Here is a 19,146-nt window from a genome sequence, read left to right on the forward strand (position 1 = left end):
CTATTTACTATTAATATTGGCTGTGAGCGGGTATGTTTGGTTGTGTAGTAATTTCCAGTCACGTCTAGCAACCTAACTTTCCAAAAAAGAAATTACCAACGTCACTACATATTTGTGTCTCGGCTGAGCGAATTCAGTATATTAACTTATACAGCTCATTTCCATCTATAATCTTTTTTCTATATCTCATCTATAAGCTTATTTTCCGTCTATAATCTGAAACTTGACATTGTTACCCTTTAATTTACTTAGACTGTCTTGTATATTACCATATCTTTCATAGTCGCCTTCTTTGTGGATTATAACCTCCTCTTCTTTTAATAGGACTATGTCCTGTTTTTTTTTGTTATAGTTCTGCTGCGATCCCGAGTTCCAGCTCTCGTACCATCGTTTTTGGGTCTTTCTAGGGGTCTCTTGGTGTTGGGCTTCTGTGTCTTCGCCCATTTCGTCATACGTTCAGGGTCCATCCGATCTACGTGGTCTCTCCACATGCGTCGTCGTGCTCTTGTCCATCTCACTACGTCTTGAACGCCTATAACTTGTTTTCCCATATTTATAGGACAGTCTCTTTTTGTGTATATCTTTTTCTGTAATAACACTCCGCGCTCCTTCTTATAGTAATTTCAAGTCTTCTTTTTCCCTTTCAGTTATATATTTAAATAATATAAAAGGAGTAGTATGGATAATTTTCTAGAAAAAATAAAACTACGAGTACAAAAATGTGGCTAAGTTATTTAATAAATAGTACAAATAAAGGTTTAAAAAACAAAACAATTATATATTTATATAAATACCAACAAAACGAAAATAACATGTATCTAGAACAAATACTGACTAGAATAATTTACACTAGGTTACAATTTGTGACTAGAAAATGATCTATAGTAATACATAAGTTGATAGTCCTTAGATTCTGGGTTTTGGCATACACGATTAGATTGCATAAATTGAGTCTAACGAAGGATATAAATCATATTCCTTGTTTCATTATTTAGAAATTAAACAAATGTTTATGCTGTATTAGTCTAAATTGTTCTTAATATCTCTAAGAATTCATAAGATCGGTACTGTTTTTAGGAGTTCTTTTAATAGCCAGCTGCTTCTGATTGCTAAGGCTGGCTTCCACCCTGAGATTGGGACTGGCATGAGCAGGTATTCTTTAGTATCAATATACACCATTGTTCCTTGATCTCCAGGCTTCCTCAAATGGCATTAACAGATGAAAATTGACACTGGAGCATAAAGACAAAGAAAACAATAAGAAGGAGACCTAAGATAACGACACTCCCTGTCTGTTATATCCTTGTCTTTAGTTATGAATCTTAAAATTCAAGGAGACAGGAGAAAACATTTTTTAACAGGAGTTGGATCCTAGTACTGTGCTGACAACGTTGATTTCATCTCCACGAGCCAGGAACTTTCAAAGAGTAAACTGGAAAGCGTTGATTTCAAATAAATCACAAAAAACAAGAGATATGATTCTTCTTTTCGTCTCGCATTTCTTATGTCATATAAGAGCGTCGGATTAATAGTTAAAATAATAAGAGGCACACATTTGCGCAGACGATGCAAATGAGGCCAATGTTCTGAATGGACTGTAGTATCAGGATAAGTAAGTGTACAGTCGGTCCAATATACTTACCGTTGCACGTCATTATCTACGTCAGAGATCTAAGTTGACATTGTTGCCCAATTACAAAACATTCTTGAATTCATTTTAAATCAAAAATATCACATAATTTTTGCGGAAGTGGATTATACAACAAAAAAAAAAATAATATTAAGTATATTGGACGGACTGTATATGGGTGCTTTACTTTCATCACTTATGGAAGAAACCAATCAGTTGGTGGGACAAACAATGTCAAAATGGTTTAACAATATGCAGCTGAAATAAGGCAAATATTTTGAATAGTATCAATGAGAGGCAATATCCCGTTTGGTCCATCGTTGTAATTTTTGTTATTAGTTAGTTTCGAATTTTATTTCTATCAGTTTGTTGATACTTTTCTGTTGCCCAGTTTATACTTTTCTTATGCCCACCAAAGATTCAACAGTGGAACACCGTAATAGTTTTGTGTAACGGTAATAACCAGCATATACATTGGAGTTTGGGCTATGTTTGTCTTTGTAGGACTTTAAGCAGTTGTTATCCAAATTATAATAGTGATTTACTGACACCACTAAGTGTTGAAAACACTTATGATAATTACCGCACTATCCACGTATCTGAACATTCATAATCATTTTGTTCAATGAAAAACTAGCAGCAGATACTGATTTTACCATTGGTTCGTACCTAAATCCAAAGAACAGTATTCTAAAACAAAGGCATACAATTTTGCAATGTTGGAGGATAGTCAGTTGCTTGTTGGTTTGTGGACTGTGTTGGTTGTGCTGACTGAACAGCTGCCATCGCCATGGAAACTGGAGTAGATGTTGGATGATAGGGAACCTTAAACAAAATAAACATTATGTAACTTTACTGAAATAATTGTCACGATACAGCTTTTATGACACATGCTTACATTACACAATGTTTCTATCAAAAGTCATAAAAATAACATTAATCATATTAGGTAATCAAGATTTTAAAACAAGAAAGTAGTAAATACAGATATTTTTTGATAACTATGCGATAACACAAAACTAAGTTTTTGGACAAAAACATTATTTTCAATATACTGCTTGACCATATACGCTTCGTCTCTGAACTTGAGATGCGCTGTGGTTTTTGATGGATCAGGTTAGGGAGACGCTCTTTTCTCTCCACCTATCCGAGATTAACTTTTCATATATCAAAATATTTCGAATCATTGTCTACTCTAATGGTAGGGGGATCTTTGCAGTAACTCGAGCGCATCAGATTATCATATGGATAGAAACCTGGTACCCTGTAGATGTACCTCTACCATATATTAGCTCTAAACACAGGGGCGTTCGTAAAGGGGGGCCGAAAAAATCTATCCTTAGAAAAACTCGAAATCGTCAGATTAAGATAAGGTAAGTTAAGTACATGCAAAACAGTGTATATTTAAAAAATCTGACGATTTGGGCGGGGCGTAATGAAATCGGTGAGTTACAAAGTTTCACAAGAAAAAAGCGAATATTTCGCGAAATGAACGATAGATCTAAAAACTAAAAAATACGTTCTCAATATTTGTCAAAAATCTATGGAATCATAACAAAGACGACTCCCCACGGAGAGAGGTGGGGGGTAAATTTAAAATACGAATCCCGCGATATTTCGCGAAATGAACATCAGATCGAAAAACTGAAAAATACACTTATTCAATATATTTAAAAAAATCTATCGAATGGCACCAAACACGACCCCCACGGAGATGGGGTGGGGGGTTACTGTAAAATTTTTAAATAGGAGCCCCATGTTTTATTGCAGAGTCGGATTCCTTACGTAAACATAAGTAACTTTTATTTGAAACATTTTTTCGAATTATGGATAAATGGCGCTATAATCGGAAAAAATTATTGTTGGAAATGGAAAATTAAATTAAAAATGGAAAGTCCCCACTAACATTGAAAACTTTACTTAACTTTTTTTAGTTTTAGAACCTACTCTTGACAACCCAATAGATCCCCAAAGCGCTCGAGTGGCTGCACATTTAACATACTTTCCTCCCCTACTATAATAACAGTTTTTACGAACTCTGAAACTCGAATGACACATAGATTGCAAGGGAAAGATTAAATTATGAGATTCCTAGATCGAAGAATACCATTCCTATCCGTCTAAAATACTCCACGAGATGCTGAAAAAGTGGACATCCCAATACATAATGTTCCCAAAACTTCATTACTTGTCCCAATTGCGGACAAGAGCACAAGTCGACTCCTTGCCCCACAGTAAATGCTCCCAAATATCCCAACTACCAAGGAAACATCGTGTCTTCGCACCCAGATTTTTTTATAGCCTTTTTTTTTCTATTTGAATTGTCGAATAAAGGCCTCTCCCATTCCTCGCTAATCATCCCTGTTGTGTGCGAGGCGTTTCTACATTGGTCTTGCGACTCTTTTGATGTCGTTGCTTCAGCGTATTTGAGGTCTTCTTCTTGTACGCCAGTCAATAGGAGCAAGAATAGGATATTACCTCTGAATTCTATCCTACTGCATGGATTTTAATGAAATTTTGGGCCTAGCCTCTACTTATCTTCTAACTCAACGTCTACCCTATGCCGATGTGTGCTTTTATCTTGGGGGTAGTTCCCACCCCTTCTCAGGAGTGAAAAATTTTTTGGTTAACATTATCACAGAATTCGCTAGAGAACCTAATTCTAAGCAAAAACTGTTCTATATTTTTTTTTGAAAACGATATTTTTTGAATTATTCGTGGTTGAAAATTGGCCATTTTAATTGAAACATAATACCTTTTCGAACGGTTATTTGCGAATACCTTAAAAACTATGCATCTAACTAAAAAAAACTATATTTAACATTTTTGTAAGTTATAAAAAACAAAGAGACACTTGCCTCCATAACTCTTCGATTTATAATACAAAAATAGATATGGTAGGTGAAACTAATTTGCTTTTTGTTACATTCTCAAATTGGTGTATTCAACTTGAAATAACCGAGAAACGGTCTATTTTAGGTGAATAATGCTACCAATACCTTTTGTAGTGCCTGAAAAGACCTTTAAAAATGAGCTATATTAAAGGTTCATTACATTAAAACTAAGCGAGATATGCTGCAAACAAAATTGATAAATAATGTGTTTTAAGAAAAAATGAGAAGTAATTTTAACCCCCATTCACCAAAATGTAAGTGCATCGTTTTACTTCTAAAATACCTTTTACTATATTGTTATTTCTATGTTCAGAAATTTGAAAGGGTTTAAAATGAATGGTTTTTGAAACAAAAAAAAAAGATCAAATTATAGACAGCATTTTTAAATTTTCTTAAAAATCTTCCTTTTTCTCCATGTAACTTGAAAATGATAAGAAATACAGTAATGAAAAATAAAAGGAAATTTTTATCTGAAAAAACCATGCATTTTTGTGTGGTATCTTTTTTCGTATCTCTTATCATTTTCGAGTTACATGGAGAAAAAGGAAGATTTTTAAGAAAATTTAAAAATGCGCTCTATAATTTGATCTTATTGTTTCAAAAACCATTCATTTTAAACCACTCCAATTTTTTGAACATTTAAATAATACTATAATAAAAAGTATTGTAGAAGAAAAACGATGTATTTAAATTCTGATGGATGAGGGGTTAAATATACTTCTCATTTCTTCTTAAAATACATTATCATCAACTTTTTTGCAGAATATCTCGCTTAGTTTGAATGTAATCGACATTTAGTATTGCTCATTTTAAAGGTCTTTTCAAGCGCTATAAAAGTTGTAAGTATCATTATACACCTAAAATCGACCGTTTCTCTGTTATTTTAAGTTGAATACACCGATTTGAGCATGCAGCAAAAAAACAAACTCTTCTTACCTACCATATCCCTCTTTCTATTTTAACTAGAAGATTTATGAAGGAACGAATCTCTTTAATTTTTTATAACCTACAGAAATATTTTATATAGTTTTTTTGTTAGATGCATAGTTTTTAAGGTATTCACAAAAATCAGGTGTCACAAAAATCAGAAAGGTGTCATTTTTCCATGAAAATGGCCAATTTTCAACCACGAATAACTCAAAAAGTATTGAGTTTTCAAAAAATAATTATAGAACAGTTTTTGCTTAAAATTAGGTTCTTTAGCCTCTTCCGTGGCTATTTTAACCAAAACATTTTTCACTTCCGAGAAGGGGTGGGAACCACCCTCAAGATAAAAGCTCACATCAGCATAGGGTAGATTTTGTTTCATGAGCTATTCCCTACTTACTGTGAAAATATCAAGTAAATCGATGTAGTAGAATGGAATTCGGGGCCAAATACCCTCATTGACTGTCCTATTGGTCTCTTCGCTTCGTACGGTGGCCAGTTTCCAACTTCTTTGCCCCATCTACCATTTTCGAGACGTTCGTTGTGACACAACGAACGTCTCACCCAGATACCAAACCGAAAAGTCACACCAACCAACCCTAAACAAACACAACCAGTAACTAAACCAAAATAAATCCCGTACTACGACTAAAGTCGTCGGTCCCGACTACATAAGTGGTCGTTAAGTCATGTTAGGGGCGCTTGCACGAAATGAAAACCCTAAACCTAGATCTACGCCAGTAGGTTACAGGAAGTTTACTTCTAAATAGACGAAGCACATGTAGGCTGGATGTATTGTACAGATTTCTCAACTATTTACCTAATTACAAAGACTGCATCGGTATAAGAAAATCTTTCGCGTCTGAATCATGTTTTGTTGTTCATATGATATATTAAGTATTTTCGTTAACTTACCTGTTAGTAAAGGGTGATTCACTTAGAGGTACTTTTTTAAAGAAGAAAAAACAATGAAAAAAATGAATTTTATTTGAAAATCTTTATTGTCGTAAAAATAACCATTCTTTACAATTACTTCTTAAAGATAATTTCTTTCAAATGTTGACCATGACTGCAGTTAAGACGGTCCATTCTGAAGGTATAATTCTCGATGACACGTTCGAGCTTTTCGAGTGGTATTTGAACAGAGACTCGAGTAATACTGGCCTCCAATGCCTCAATCGTAGCCGGTTTATTCATGTAGACTTTGGACTTGAGATAGCCCCAGAGGAAAACGACTAGACGTGTGATGTCACAGAATATAGGCGGATAAGTCACTGGTCCGAAGCGTGAAATAAATTGCTCACCGAACCGTTTTCTCAGTAAAGCCATGCTTTCACGGGATGTATGGCAGTTGGCGCCACATTTTTGGAACCAAATGTCACTTAAACTACGAACTTCAATTTCTGGTACCAAATAGTCCGTTATCATGGCGCGATAATGGTCTCCATTCACAGTAACATTCTGGCTGGTCCAAGACAAGGACCGACGATGACACCGGCTCATAAACCACACCAAACAGTGGTTTTTTCTGAATGTATTGACAACTCTTGAACCTCTTTGGGTTGCTCATCAACCCAAATACGGACATTTTGTTTAATCACGTGCTCATCGTGGCCAAAAACGGGCCTCATCGGAAAACATTTTTTTTGCTCTAGGCGCACGAAACACATTCCTCATTAAACGCCTATTTTCGTAATGAAGGTAAATAAATTCTAGACGTTGTGCCGAGTTAAGTCTTTCTAGGATGAAATGTCAAACAATACTAAATAAGAAAGCAACTTTAGGTGATACCATTCATGCACGATCTCCCAACAAATCCTCACCAAAAAAGTACCTCTAAATGAATCACCCTTTAGTTTGTTCGAAAGATGAAATTGAGATTAACAAGTTTATTTCCTCCAGCTTTTTTGAACAGTAGGATCATAAAACTGGTTATCCATTAATTAGGTATTCATCCTAATCTTATCACTAATCTTGCACTGTGCAAGAAAAAATAACACGAGGGCTTTGGAGCTTACGCAGATCAATATACCGATTGGGAAATTTCTCATCGTTGGTATGGGCCTTTAATGAGAGCAACAAAGAGACATGTATTTATTATACATTTAAAACGGGCTAGAAGATATACGCCGGCAAAGCGAGGTAGCTCCCACAACCCACTTCGTGTCGTAGGTAGGGCTTTCTCAGCACAGCGTTGCCAAAGTAGACTTAAATAAGAAAATAACAAAGTAGAAAAAATTATAATATTTAACTTTTTGTAAACGAATATAATAAACAAATTATTTAAAAGAAAAAAACCTTAATAAAAAAATATTGTTTTCATCCATTTTAAAAAAAAATGTGAAAACGTTGAAATATAATTCAACCTTTTTCACCCACTTTTTTTTAAATGGGTGAAAACAATATTTTTTACTTAGTTTTTTTCTTTTAAATAATTTGTTTATTATATTCGTTTACAAAAAGATAAATATTATAACTTTTTCCACTTTGTTATTTTCTTTTGTAAATCTACTCTGGCAACGCTGTGCTGAGAAAGCCCTACCTATGACACGAAGTGGGTTGTGGGAGCTACTTCGCTTTGCCGGCGTATATCTTCTAGCCCGTTTTAAATGTATAATAAATACATGTCTCTTTGTCGCTCTCATTAAAGGCCCATACCAACGATGAGAAATTTCCCAATCGGTATGCATAGATAGTCAAGCGACTATGGAGGCTTTGAGGAGACTTTAGTCTAGTGATTGGCCCAGAAGAACCCGATAGAGTGGCAGAACATAACGGTGTAACACTTGTATGGATGCCAGGTTATCGGGAATACATGATAATGAAAGAGCTTAAAACATACCAGTAGAGGATACGCCACAAAATACTTCGGTCCAGAACCGACCTTAGGAGCACTGTCCACAGCCGGAAAAAAGCCTGGATACGAACACAACATGACTTTCACTGAGAAAGTATACCCGGTCAAGCACATGGAAAAAGTATATTTTACCATGTGCTTTACAATAGGACTGAAGTATTGCAGAAAACAAGCATGAATCAGTTTAGAATCATAATAGGCTTCCTGACTGAACATGCGCTAATCAAGGGACACCTACATACAATGGGACTGTTTCATGGATATTTAAGATGCATACCCTGTAACAAAGAACCTAAAACAGTCCACCATATCTTGCATGAGTGCAAGACATTGGATGAAGGCGGTAAACACTTTTTTGAGACTATTAAGTGACTCTAAAAACATGTGGTACCAAGTACCAACCCACTATACACTATATAAGCCGATACAGAGTTCAGGAATTTTGGAATGGAGGATGTACAATAAGTCAATTTACTGCATTACTGTTGGTTTATGACACATGGCTAATAACTGAGAAATTTCCAAAACCAAAACAAAAGTCAAAAAATAACTAATCATGTGACATATCATACGGATTTAAACGTGACATAGAAAATAAGCTAGCAACGTTCAATAAAATGTGCGGCATAATAAGAAGAACGTTAGGTAATAAATGCAGAAAAGATACCCAATTAAAGTTTTATAAGACAATGGCCGTACCAACTCTTATGTATGTACAGTCGCGGTCACTGAATAGTTTACACCGTCATTTTTATATTATAATACTGTAAAATCACAGTGCCATACGGATTTACTAAATGTCAAATTGCTTGTCAAAAATTTTGCGCGTATTGAAAAATAAAATAAAAAGCTATTAAACGCGTTCAAAAACCAAGAGCAATTGTAAAATTCAATAATTTTAACTCAATTTTATTCAAAAAAATTTCTTTCTATAATTTCGATTTTGTTACATTTTGTAAAATACATTTATTTTATTTTGATTTTTTAATTTTAATCAACCTATTCTGAGTTCGCCACTGGTAACGTCACTTTAACGTAAAAGGTGCGTTTAAACGAGGTAAAAATTCAAAAAATTGGGCACTGGATATTAAAGGGTGTAAACTATTCAATGACCACAACTGTATAAGGGGGAACTTGCACATTTTTTTTATTAAATAATAATGTTCAGTTTTGTTTAAAAATAAGATTTCCAAAATTTCACGCCTGCAAAACTCATAATAACTTAAAAGTACAATAAACTTTTTTTAATGGGAAATAAGCCACAATTTTACCAAAAAAATGATTCTATTAACGTTTCGAAGCCCAAATCCGGTTTCGTTGTCAAAATACAAAATACTACTAAATTTAACAAAAATGTTGTTGCTAAGTAAAAAAATTCTTCTAATAATTTATTTAATCTGACTCATTTATATTGATAATTCAGAAGTATATTATACATTTTAAAGTAGAAGACTTTAAAATGATATCGCCAACATTTATGAGTTGCGTTCCTGGGACGACTTTACTAAAAGATAGTTCATTCGATTACATGAAATCAATCCCAACTCAAGAATATCCGTCACAAAAAAATCATAGCATGTGATCTGTCTTTAAAAAGACAACCAAATCCAACGATGACAGTAAAATTCTCGTGTTAGAGATTCCATAGTAAATCAAGAGGGAAAACCAGGAAAAAACCTCGTGATACTATCCCGACATCGTAAGTATTTGGTCTTATATTTAATTTACTTTCAAAAAACTAATACCAAATTCTGACTTTAATATGTTTAAATAAAAAAAAATATTAATAATATATAGAAATACAATAAGTAACACTAAAATATAAAATTTTTATACTAACTCGACATGTTATTGATTTACTTATCGTGGTATTTTCTTTCTATTGACTTCCTCCTTCAGTATGGGTAACCACATCTTACTACATTCTACCGAGGAATTTGCGACACAATTGGTTTCATTTAGCATAATTAGAGCCATATAATTATAATATACGTCTGAATTGCCAATATAAATGAGTCAGATTAAATAAATTATTAGAAGAATTTTTTTACTTAGCAACATTTTTGTTTATTTTAGTAGTATTTTGTATTTTGTCAACGAAACCCGATTTGAGCTTCGAAACGTTAATAAAATAATTTTTTTGGTAAAATTGTGGCTTATTTCCCATTAAAAATAGTTTATTATAAAAATGCCACAAGAAAATAGCTTCAGAACAACATTAAAAGTACAAATTTAAAATCTTTTGTGTATTTACCATTTCAAAAGACCTAAAAAGCGCGCGAACACTTGTGACGTCACATCATTATATTTTATAATGACATTTATCGTATGTCATTGTAATAATATATACCAGTTTGTTGAGATTGGAGTTTGATACAGTTTTTGAAGGAAAGGAAAGAACTATCAAAATATTTATAAAACTGAGTGTCAGAACGAATGCCAAACCTAATGAATTAATGGCGAGGACTTCAAATACTATAATGATATGACGTCACGACCAATGAGGGCGCGTTTTGGGCTGCCTGCTATAATTTGAATTTTCTCTCGATTTTAATTGTGTTTAGGGACCAAACCAAAGACAAACAAGACTTTTTTCTTTGATATATTATGTTTTAAATTATGTTCTGTTGTGATTTCTAGCAGTTTTTTTTTCGAATTTAAAATTTTATGCAAGTTTCCTATTGTACATGGTTATGTATGTACAAAATTAGATAAGATAAGAAAGATTAATATCACGAAAGAACTCAGCATATTGTCAATAGAAGAAAAAATCGACCACTACAGTAATAACTATTATTAATGATGAACTAGTCTCCTAAGAATTACTGCAGTTAACGCACCATTTTGATCAAACTTTGTACGAAAATTGAGAACTATAGCTGCCACGTATTCATTATTTTTTTTAAATACTGCTCAAAAATGAAAACATAATTTTTTTTGTATAGCTTTGATAACTCGACTGTTAAATACTTTTACTCTTCCTTGGTAACATATAAATGATGCTAAATTTAAACTAGGCCTAAAAAACGACCATTTACTTACTGCAGAGTTATGATGAAATCTTGGATCCAACATCATAGCCGCTGCTACAGCAGCCGCAGTTGAAGTCGCAGTTGACGGATTAGATCTTGCTGCAGCAGCTGCCGTTAACATGTGATGGTTGACAATATTATTATTCGTATGTTGGGGATTATTTCCTGCGGAACGCTGATTGTGACCTGCCGAGGCTGTCGCTCCGAGTATTTGATTGTGAATGTTGTGAGTATGAACAGCGTGAGAGTGATGAAAATCTGCAGATTCGCCAGAAGTGAAGTGATGATAGGTAGAGTTTAGTACAGTCAGATTTGTAGCTAAAAGAAAAGAAAAGAAAATGAAACTACTGGCAAAATACTAAATATAGGATGGTCGGAAAGTTCCTTTACACTAATAATAATAACAGTCTGGATCCCGCGTATGAAAAAAAAGTTGATTAATAGCAAGTTGAAAATTTGTTAATAGCTTAAGGGTGCCTAGTCGGACAAACTTTGATATATGGGAACACTGGAACAGTGGAAGTTTTAATTGTGGAACAGGTTAAAAATTTGGAACGGTCAGACCAAGAAAACGGCACATGTATTTTGTCCGACAGAACAGACTTAAACTCTCCGAACAGAGATTAAACTCTCATGCAAAAATCAGACTGCTATTTATCACCAAAAGGGCGTTTTAATGAGTGGAACATGTAGAACATGTCAAATGACGCGCATTATGACAGGTGATAAATAGCAGTCTGATTTTTGCATGAGAGTTTAATCTCTGTCCGGAGAGTTTAAGTCTGTCGGACAAAATAAATGTGCCGTTTTCGTGGTCTGACCATTCCAAATTTTTAACCTGTTCTACAATTAAAACTGCCCCTGTTTGAGTGTTCCCATATATTAAAGTTTATCGGAAACGCAAGGAAAGCAGGGAACGCAAAAAAAATAAAGGAAGGATGAAAATTTGGGAGTAGGTAGTTGAAATTATCTATTATTATATAAGAAAAAGTTTACAATTCTACATCCCCTCCGTTTTACAAAAATTGGAAAATACGGGGTGAAAATTTTTTTCTCAGGGTTGGAAAAATATACGTTCAAAGTAAGTCCGGAATTGGATAAAATGACTAATTCTAAGTAACTTTTGTTCTATAGAGTGTTTTTACTAAGTCAATAGTTTTCGAGTTATTTACGAGTGAATGTGTTCATTTTTAACCAAAAAAAAATGTTTTCGGACTGTTTTTCGGAGATAACTCAAAAAGTAAGTATTTTAGCGAAAAAAATATTCTTAGTAAAAATATAGATTATAAAAAATTTAAAAAAAATGGTGTATGCATGAGGTCTGCAGACCCAGTAGAAGCAGAGTTGCAGCTAATGAAATGTAGGTTCTTCTTCGTCAAATTCCAAATTGAATATTTCAATGTGAAATAACCAAAAAAGGGAGCACTTTTCGGGGAAAATTCATTTCAACTTTTTTAAAGTGTTTAAAAAAGGTTTATTTTTGTTTTTTAAAAAAACTTTTAACATTAAAAGTAAGTGAGTTACGCTCAAATATTGTTGTTCCCTTTTATTTTTTGGTAAAAAAATGGCGAAAATCACCCCTTAATTAGCTTCTCAAATAAAATTAATCGTTACCGCTTTACAAGTTACATTACTTATGTATTATTTGTATTATCTATAAGTTTCATTGGTTCAAAGTGCTCAGTTTTGAAAACAATTGGGTTTAAAATAAAACATTTTTTTTTTATTTTGAAAAAAATCGTAATTGTTTATGGAATTAACTTAAAAACAATTAGGAATACCAAAAATCTCAAACAGTAATAAAATGTACGTTTGGCTTTTCTGAATATTTTCGATTTTTTGTTTTCTTGTTAGACAAAAATTGGTTATGCTATGGCTGTTCAAAATTTGCCTAAACTCGTGATTAGCTACTCGTTCAAGCCATTTTAACTACAGCTTTTTCAAAACGAAGCACTTTGAACCGATGAAACTTACAGATCATATAAATAATACATAGACAAAGTAACTTGTGAAGTAGTAATGTTAAAATGTATACGTGATGCTAATTAGGGGGCGATTTTCGCGATTTTTTTACCAAAAAATAAAAGGGAACAACAATATTTTGAGCTTAATTCACTTACTATTAATATTACAAGTTTTTTTAAAAAACAAAAATAAACCTTTTTTTTAACACTTTAAAAAAGTTAAAATGAATTTTTCCCTAAAAGGGCTCCGTTTTTGGGTTATTTCACATTGAAATGTTCGATTTGCAATTTGACGAAGAAGAACATACTTTTCATCAGCTTCAACTCTGCTTCTAATGGGTCTACACACCTCTTGTATACACCATTTTTTTCAGTTTTTTATGGGCTATATTTTTACTAAGCATATTTTTTTCGCTAAATCACTTACTTTTTGAGTTATATCCGAAAAACCGTCCAAAAACATGTTTTATTTTGTTAAACATGAATATATTCACTCGCAAATAACTCGAAAAGTATTGACTTAGTGAAAAAACTCTATAGAAGAAAAGTTGTTTAGAATTAGTCATTTTATCCAATTCCGGTCTTTTTTTGAATGTAGAATTGTAAACTTTTTCTTATATAATAATGGACAATTTCAACTACTTATTCCCAAATTTTCATCCTTTCTTTATTTTTTTTTTGGGTCAGATTGTTCTTTGATCGGGCTAAAATCGAAATGTTTATTTCTGGGCAAAGGACAACCCTCATATCTTTGAGGGTTGTAAAAAACCTGCCTCATGTGATGATATGGGCTGGATTTACCTTAAGTTATCTGCTGGGGTCATATTTTTTGAAGGTTTCATAACTTAACACACTTATCTGAAGATAATCAACGAGTGGTTATTACCGCAATTGACAAAGAAGGCAATGCTGACACTGTTTATTTTCAACAAGATGGCGCCCCACCCCATTTTGCTCTCGTTGTTCGCAAACGACTGAATGAAATTCTCCGGAACCGATAAATTGGGCGAGGTTCTCCAATTCCTTGGCCTCCAAGAAGTCCAGATTTAACAACGCCGGACAAGGCACTGTGGGATTTCATTAAAGAAGAGGATAGAAAACGCAGATATTTTTCGAATGAGGACTTGTGAAACGGAGTTCGCCAAGTTTTTACGTCAGTAACTCCGGACATGCCAAGACGGATAAGCATACGAACATGGCGTCGTATAAGTTGTGTTGCGGCAATAAAGGTATGCACACCGATGGTTTAGATAAATAAATAATTAATAAATAACTTAAAAACAAAATTTTGGTATTATCTTTTCCTTCTGCAGTATAACAAAAACAATTCATTAGTGTAAAGGGACTTTTCGGCCACCCTATAGTATAAACAAACCTGTTGGAGTTGAATGGTTTTGATGGTGCATTATTAATTCTTGTATTTCTGATCCTAAATTTTGGGTAGATGGCGCCACTGTAGTGCTGTTGGTCTGCGTAAAATTGACATTATTTGTGTTTGTAGTAGTTGTTGGCAAATCTTGGGAAGTCTAAAACCAAATGCAGTACGGTACTAAATTTAATAAGTTATAACAGACTGTACAGAGTGAGTTTTATGTATGGAAACCCTCTGTGATCTCGGAAACGGTTTGTACGATTTTTATAGATTTTTGTGGGTAAGGGTTTTTTAATGCGGCCGATATTACAGTGGTAATTACATTGTTGTCAGATCTTCCGTTTTTTTGGAAATCTAGTAAACTTTCTTATTTCAAATGGAATAATCTGTATATTCTTTGTGTTTTGAAGTCCCTAAGAAAGACTAATTATTTTTCATGTAATATTCCCTATACCTAAATGCCATAATTTCGGAGTACGTAACTGCTAAATTTATTTTTAAAAAAGTTTTTAACAAATTATAGAAATAAATCTTTTCGGTGCAGGTAGACATTATTTTCGATTCTTTGAATCATTGGGAACAAAAAAGGTCTTTCATAATTTTTCTCTAAAGTTAATCGTTTTCGAGTTATAAACAATTTAAAACTAAAAAAAAAGAAAAATGTCGATTTTCAAAGTTTAAAAACACAAGGAAAAAATATAATTTTTGTAATAAGTACCTAAATTCAAGCCAAAACCGTCTTCAGCTGCCCATACGAATTGTAGGTACATTTTATTCTAAAACATTGTTTTTAATTGTTAATGAAGCGCATATGAGAGGAGGTGCGATTGGGTTACATTAACAACTAAAAAAGAATGTTTTAAAATGAATTACATAGCCCAAATTACTTATCGGTAGCTGATAAAACAAGGTTTGTACTTGAATTTAGGCATTTCGTAGTTTCAAAAATAATATTTTTTATTTGTGTTTTTGAACCTTAAAAATGTCATTTTTTTTATTTTTTTTTCAGTTTTAAATTGTTTATAACTCGGAAACGATTAACTGTGGAGAAAAATTATAAAACACCTTTTTTGTTCCCAATGATTCAAAGAATGAGAAAATAATGTCTACCCGCACCGAAAAAATTTATTTTTATAATGAGTTAAAAACTTTTTTAAAAATAAGTAGCAATTACTCCGAAATTATGGCATTTAGGTATAGGGAATATTACATGAAAAATAATTAGTATTTCTTAGGGACTTCAAAACACAAAAAATATACAGGATGCTCCATTTGAAATAAGAAAGTTCACAAGATTTCCAGAAAAACGGAAAATCTGACAACAATGTAATTACCACTCTAATATCGGCCGCATTATAAAACCCTTACCCACCAAAATCAATAAAAATCGTGCAAGCCATTTCCGAGATAACACAGGGTTTCCATACATAAAACTCACTCGGTATAATATGTAAGTTAAAAAATTTTAATGTTCGCTGATTTTCAAAAGCTGAAAAAAAGTTCAGTTTAACCCTCGTAAGTCGCAGCTGCACCTCAGACCTTTTTTTTTCTCACCTATCTTTTTTAATAACTTTTTATGATTTTTGTCCATTTTTTTATTCGCATTAAATCCAAATCTACACGCATTCCACCCATTATAACATTTAAAACTCACTGCGTTTACGTGATTTTTTGGAAAAGTGACTGTAAGGTGCAAATGCACTCCAGACCGTCGTTTTGCGATAATATTTTAAAACTTAAAATTTTCCAGTGCGTTCTCAAGATAATTATGTTACAATTTTACGTTTCTTGTGTTTGAAATTGTAGGGTCAGCTTGGTAATACAATCCTCAAGATTATACTAGAGTCGGGTAAGAATTATTTATTTTAGTGGATTCTGTCTATATATCAGCATTTCAGTTTCTTTCCAGTACTGTTGAGTGTAGATAGTTAATTGAAGTTGATTTGTTTAAGTGACACTTCCATTTTTTTATTGTGAAGAGATTGGTTGTTTATTCAAATTTCACGATTCTCGATTTTGTACCGAAGAAAAACTAAGATTTTAATGAACAACGATGATCCGGTATTTGGCCTGTGACAAAACAAGAAAATAATGATGAGGAGAGTGATAGATAATTGCTTCACGAGAGTGAATCTGACGAACTCCTATGAACCTGAAATGGCACTTCATTATAAAAAACAAAAAAAATAGCTGTTGACGTAGTACACAAAATGGCAAAACAATAAACAATACAGCGCCAAACCCGCAGATGGCCAATAGTAATTTTTACGACCTATTAGATATTTCAGCCATAAAAATCAAAATTTGGAAAATAAAAAATCCAAATTACGATAGGAAACATTTGGATGCAAGACGAACTTTTTATTAGACTTAAGATGGGAATTGGTGAAAGAAAATGCTATCTACAGATATCAAAACACAATATGTTCTCCGAGTTACGTCAAATGACGAAAGTTGTATATCTCGAATTGGACGTTCTAACAGAGCTACGGGACAAGGTCCCTATTACTTACGTCAGAGAAAAAAGACCGAAAGTCCCGGCAGTACTGTATTGTATGTAAAAACTTTGTGTTGCTCAGTCTGTGAAAAATTTCATGTATTTGTCTTGTAACGATAATAATTTTTTGAAGAAATAAGTACTTTGTGACAATTATACTTCATAGTATAATAAACAAGTTCTAATTATCTTTCAAATCAATTTCCCCGACGTTTACAAAAAAAATGGATATTCAAATTGGAATTTGTAGAGAATTGTAAAGCGTTCACAGTGATCCCCAACTTCAAAGCTCGTAACGGAGATAGTACTTAAAGAAGAACTTTTGCGAAATGCTTACTGATTTATTTTAGCAAATTCATTAAGCTAAAATTGTGCACAGAGTTATTCACTATATTTTGACCCCCCTGTAAACTGCTTGATTTACAGAATTAGAAAAAAATGTAAAATAGAAAAGTTACACGATTTTTTTATGTAGTTTTCTAAAATGATAGTAGAAAAACAAATAAGGTGTAAATGGCCGTAGATGTTAACTTTGTTAATTTAAATGGAACACCTTGTATATGGTTACATATTTGAATATAACGTTCTGTAACGAAAATTTCTGTATAGGGCTTTTCATTCACAGTAATTTGTTTCGAGCTTCTGTCATGTGTCACATAATATTAATATATCTACGTCATACGTTATTGGTATATTACAATGATACAAACCAAAGACGTATGACGTAGATATATTAATATTATGTGACACATGGCAGAAGCTCGAAACAAATGACAATCGATGAAAAGCCCTATTGAATTTGATGGGCCTATTTGGAAAAATAAGCGAAATACTAGATATTTTGAATAATTCTCAATCATCATGGAAGGCTATGACAGTGATAGGAATATCATGACAACAATGTTATTTTTGACAATTTATAATATTTAATTAGAATGGGTGATTGATTAGTGGGGTAAAGCTCAATAGATCCGCTATAATAATAGATAGCAATAAAAGTTAATAACAAAAATTTTAGCCACCTTTGAGCTTCACATTTTAAAATTAATTAGAATGTTACAGGGTGTTCGATAACCTATTGCAGACCAAACTTACGTTTTTTTAAATGGAACATACTGTAATTTATTTTATATTCGAAATCTTCTTAACTTTCTCATCACAAAAATATAAAGGATTGTTATGTTCTACAGGGTATTTATAAAGTTATAACCAATTTTCTATGAAAATCGTAACAAGTTCAGCTCCCTGTATAAATAAAAATAAGCACAAGAGCAATGGTTTATTGGTGCTATATTTTTTTGTTAATTATGAAAATTTTTAAGAATGGTTGATATTGCTAATTTTCTTGATATCGAATACAGGGTGAGTCAAAACCAAGTACATTATTTTCTCAGTAATTTTAAATAAACCCTGTATTTTATGTTACTATCGAAAAGTACCGTTACCGTACTTTAATTTTTGTATAATGTTCCCTATGTCTGAATTTATTAGTTTTCGAGATATTTCCATTTTTCAGAGCAAATTATTAATTAGGGGTCTAAATCTTTCCAAATTGTAAGTAGGCCACAACTGAATTTTTTAAAAACTGATAATTTAAGATTACTGATTATCAATCCGGTAATCATGTAACAATGTCGCAAATAAAGAAAGAAAAATAATTTATTAGTAATAAATTTTACAAACAAAAAACACAACCACAGCACACAACATTTTGAAACAATTAAAAACTACTTTTGTATGTAAATGTTACAAATAAAGAAAGAAAAATAATTTACTATGCAGTTATAAATTTTACAAAAAAAAAAACACAAACACAAAATACAACATTTTGTGAAAACAATTATTAAAAACTAGTTTTGTATGTAAATGTAACAATGTAACAAATAGAGAACGAAAAATAATTTATCCGTAAAAAATTTTACAAAAAAAAACATGAACACAAAATACAACATTTTTGAAAAAATTAAAAGCTG

The 19,146-nt window shown here is 32.5% G+C and overlaps 1 protein-coding gene across 3 annotated transcripts in view; it reads right to left on the minus strand.

Annotated features, from left to right (window-relative positions):
• Positions 1-712: 712 nt before the first annotated feature.
• Positions 713-19,146, minus strand: part of LOC114330030 (zinc finger protein 677-like) — a 43,424-nt gene continuing 24,990 nt past the window's right edge. For 2 of the 3 annotated variants that reach the window (XM_028279330.2, XM_028279328.2), the window contains exons 8-10: positions 14,680-14,830; positions 11,351-11,658; positions 713-2,455 (exon numbers count right to left, since the gene is read on the minus strand). In XM_028279330.2, coding sequence (XP_028135131.1) covers positions 2,321-2,455; positions 11,351-11,658; positions 14,680-14,830 — 594 coding nt within the window. In that variant the 3' untranslated portion in view covers positions 713-2,320. The remainder of the gene's footprint in view (positions 2,456-11,350; positions 11,659-14,679; positions 14,831-19,146) is intronic. The other variant, XM_028279329.2, reaches the window with a different exon arrangement.

Source organism: Diabrotica virgifera, chromosome 1 (genome assembly GCF_917563875.1).
Source record: "Diabrotica virgifera virgifera chromosome 1, PGI_DIABVI_V3a".
Lineage (NCBI taxonomy): Eukaryota > Metazoa > Arthropoda > Insecta > Coleoptera > Chrysomelidae > Diabrotica > Diabrotica virgifera.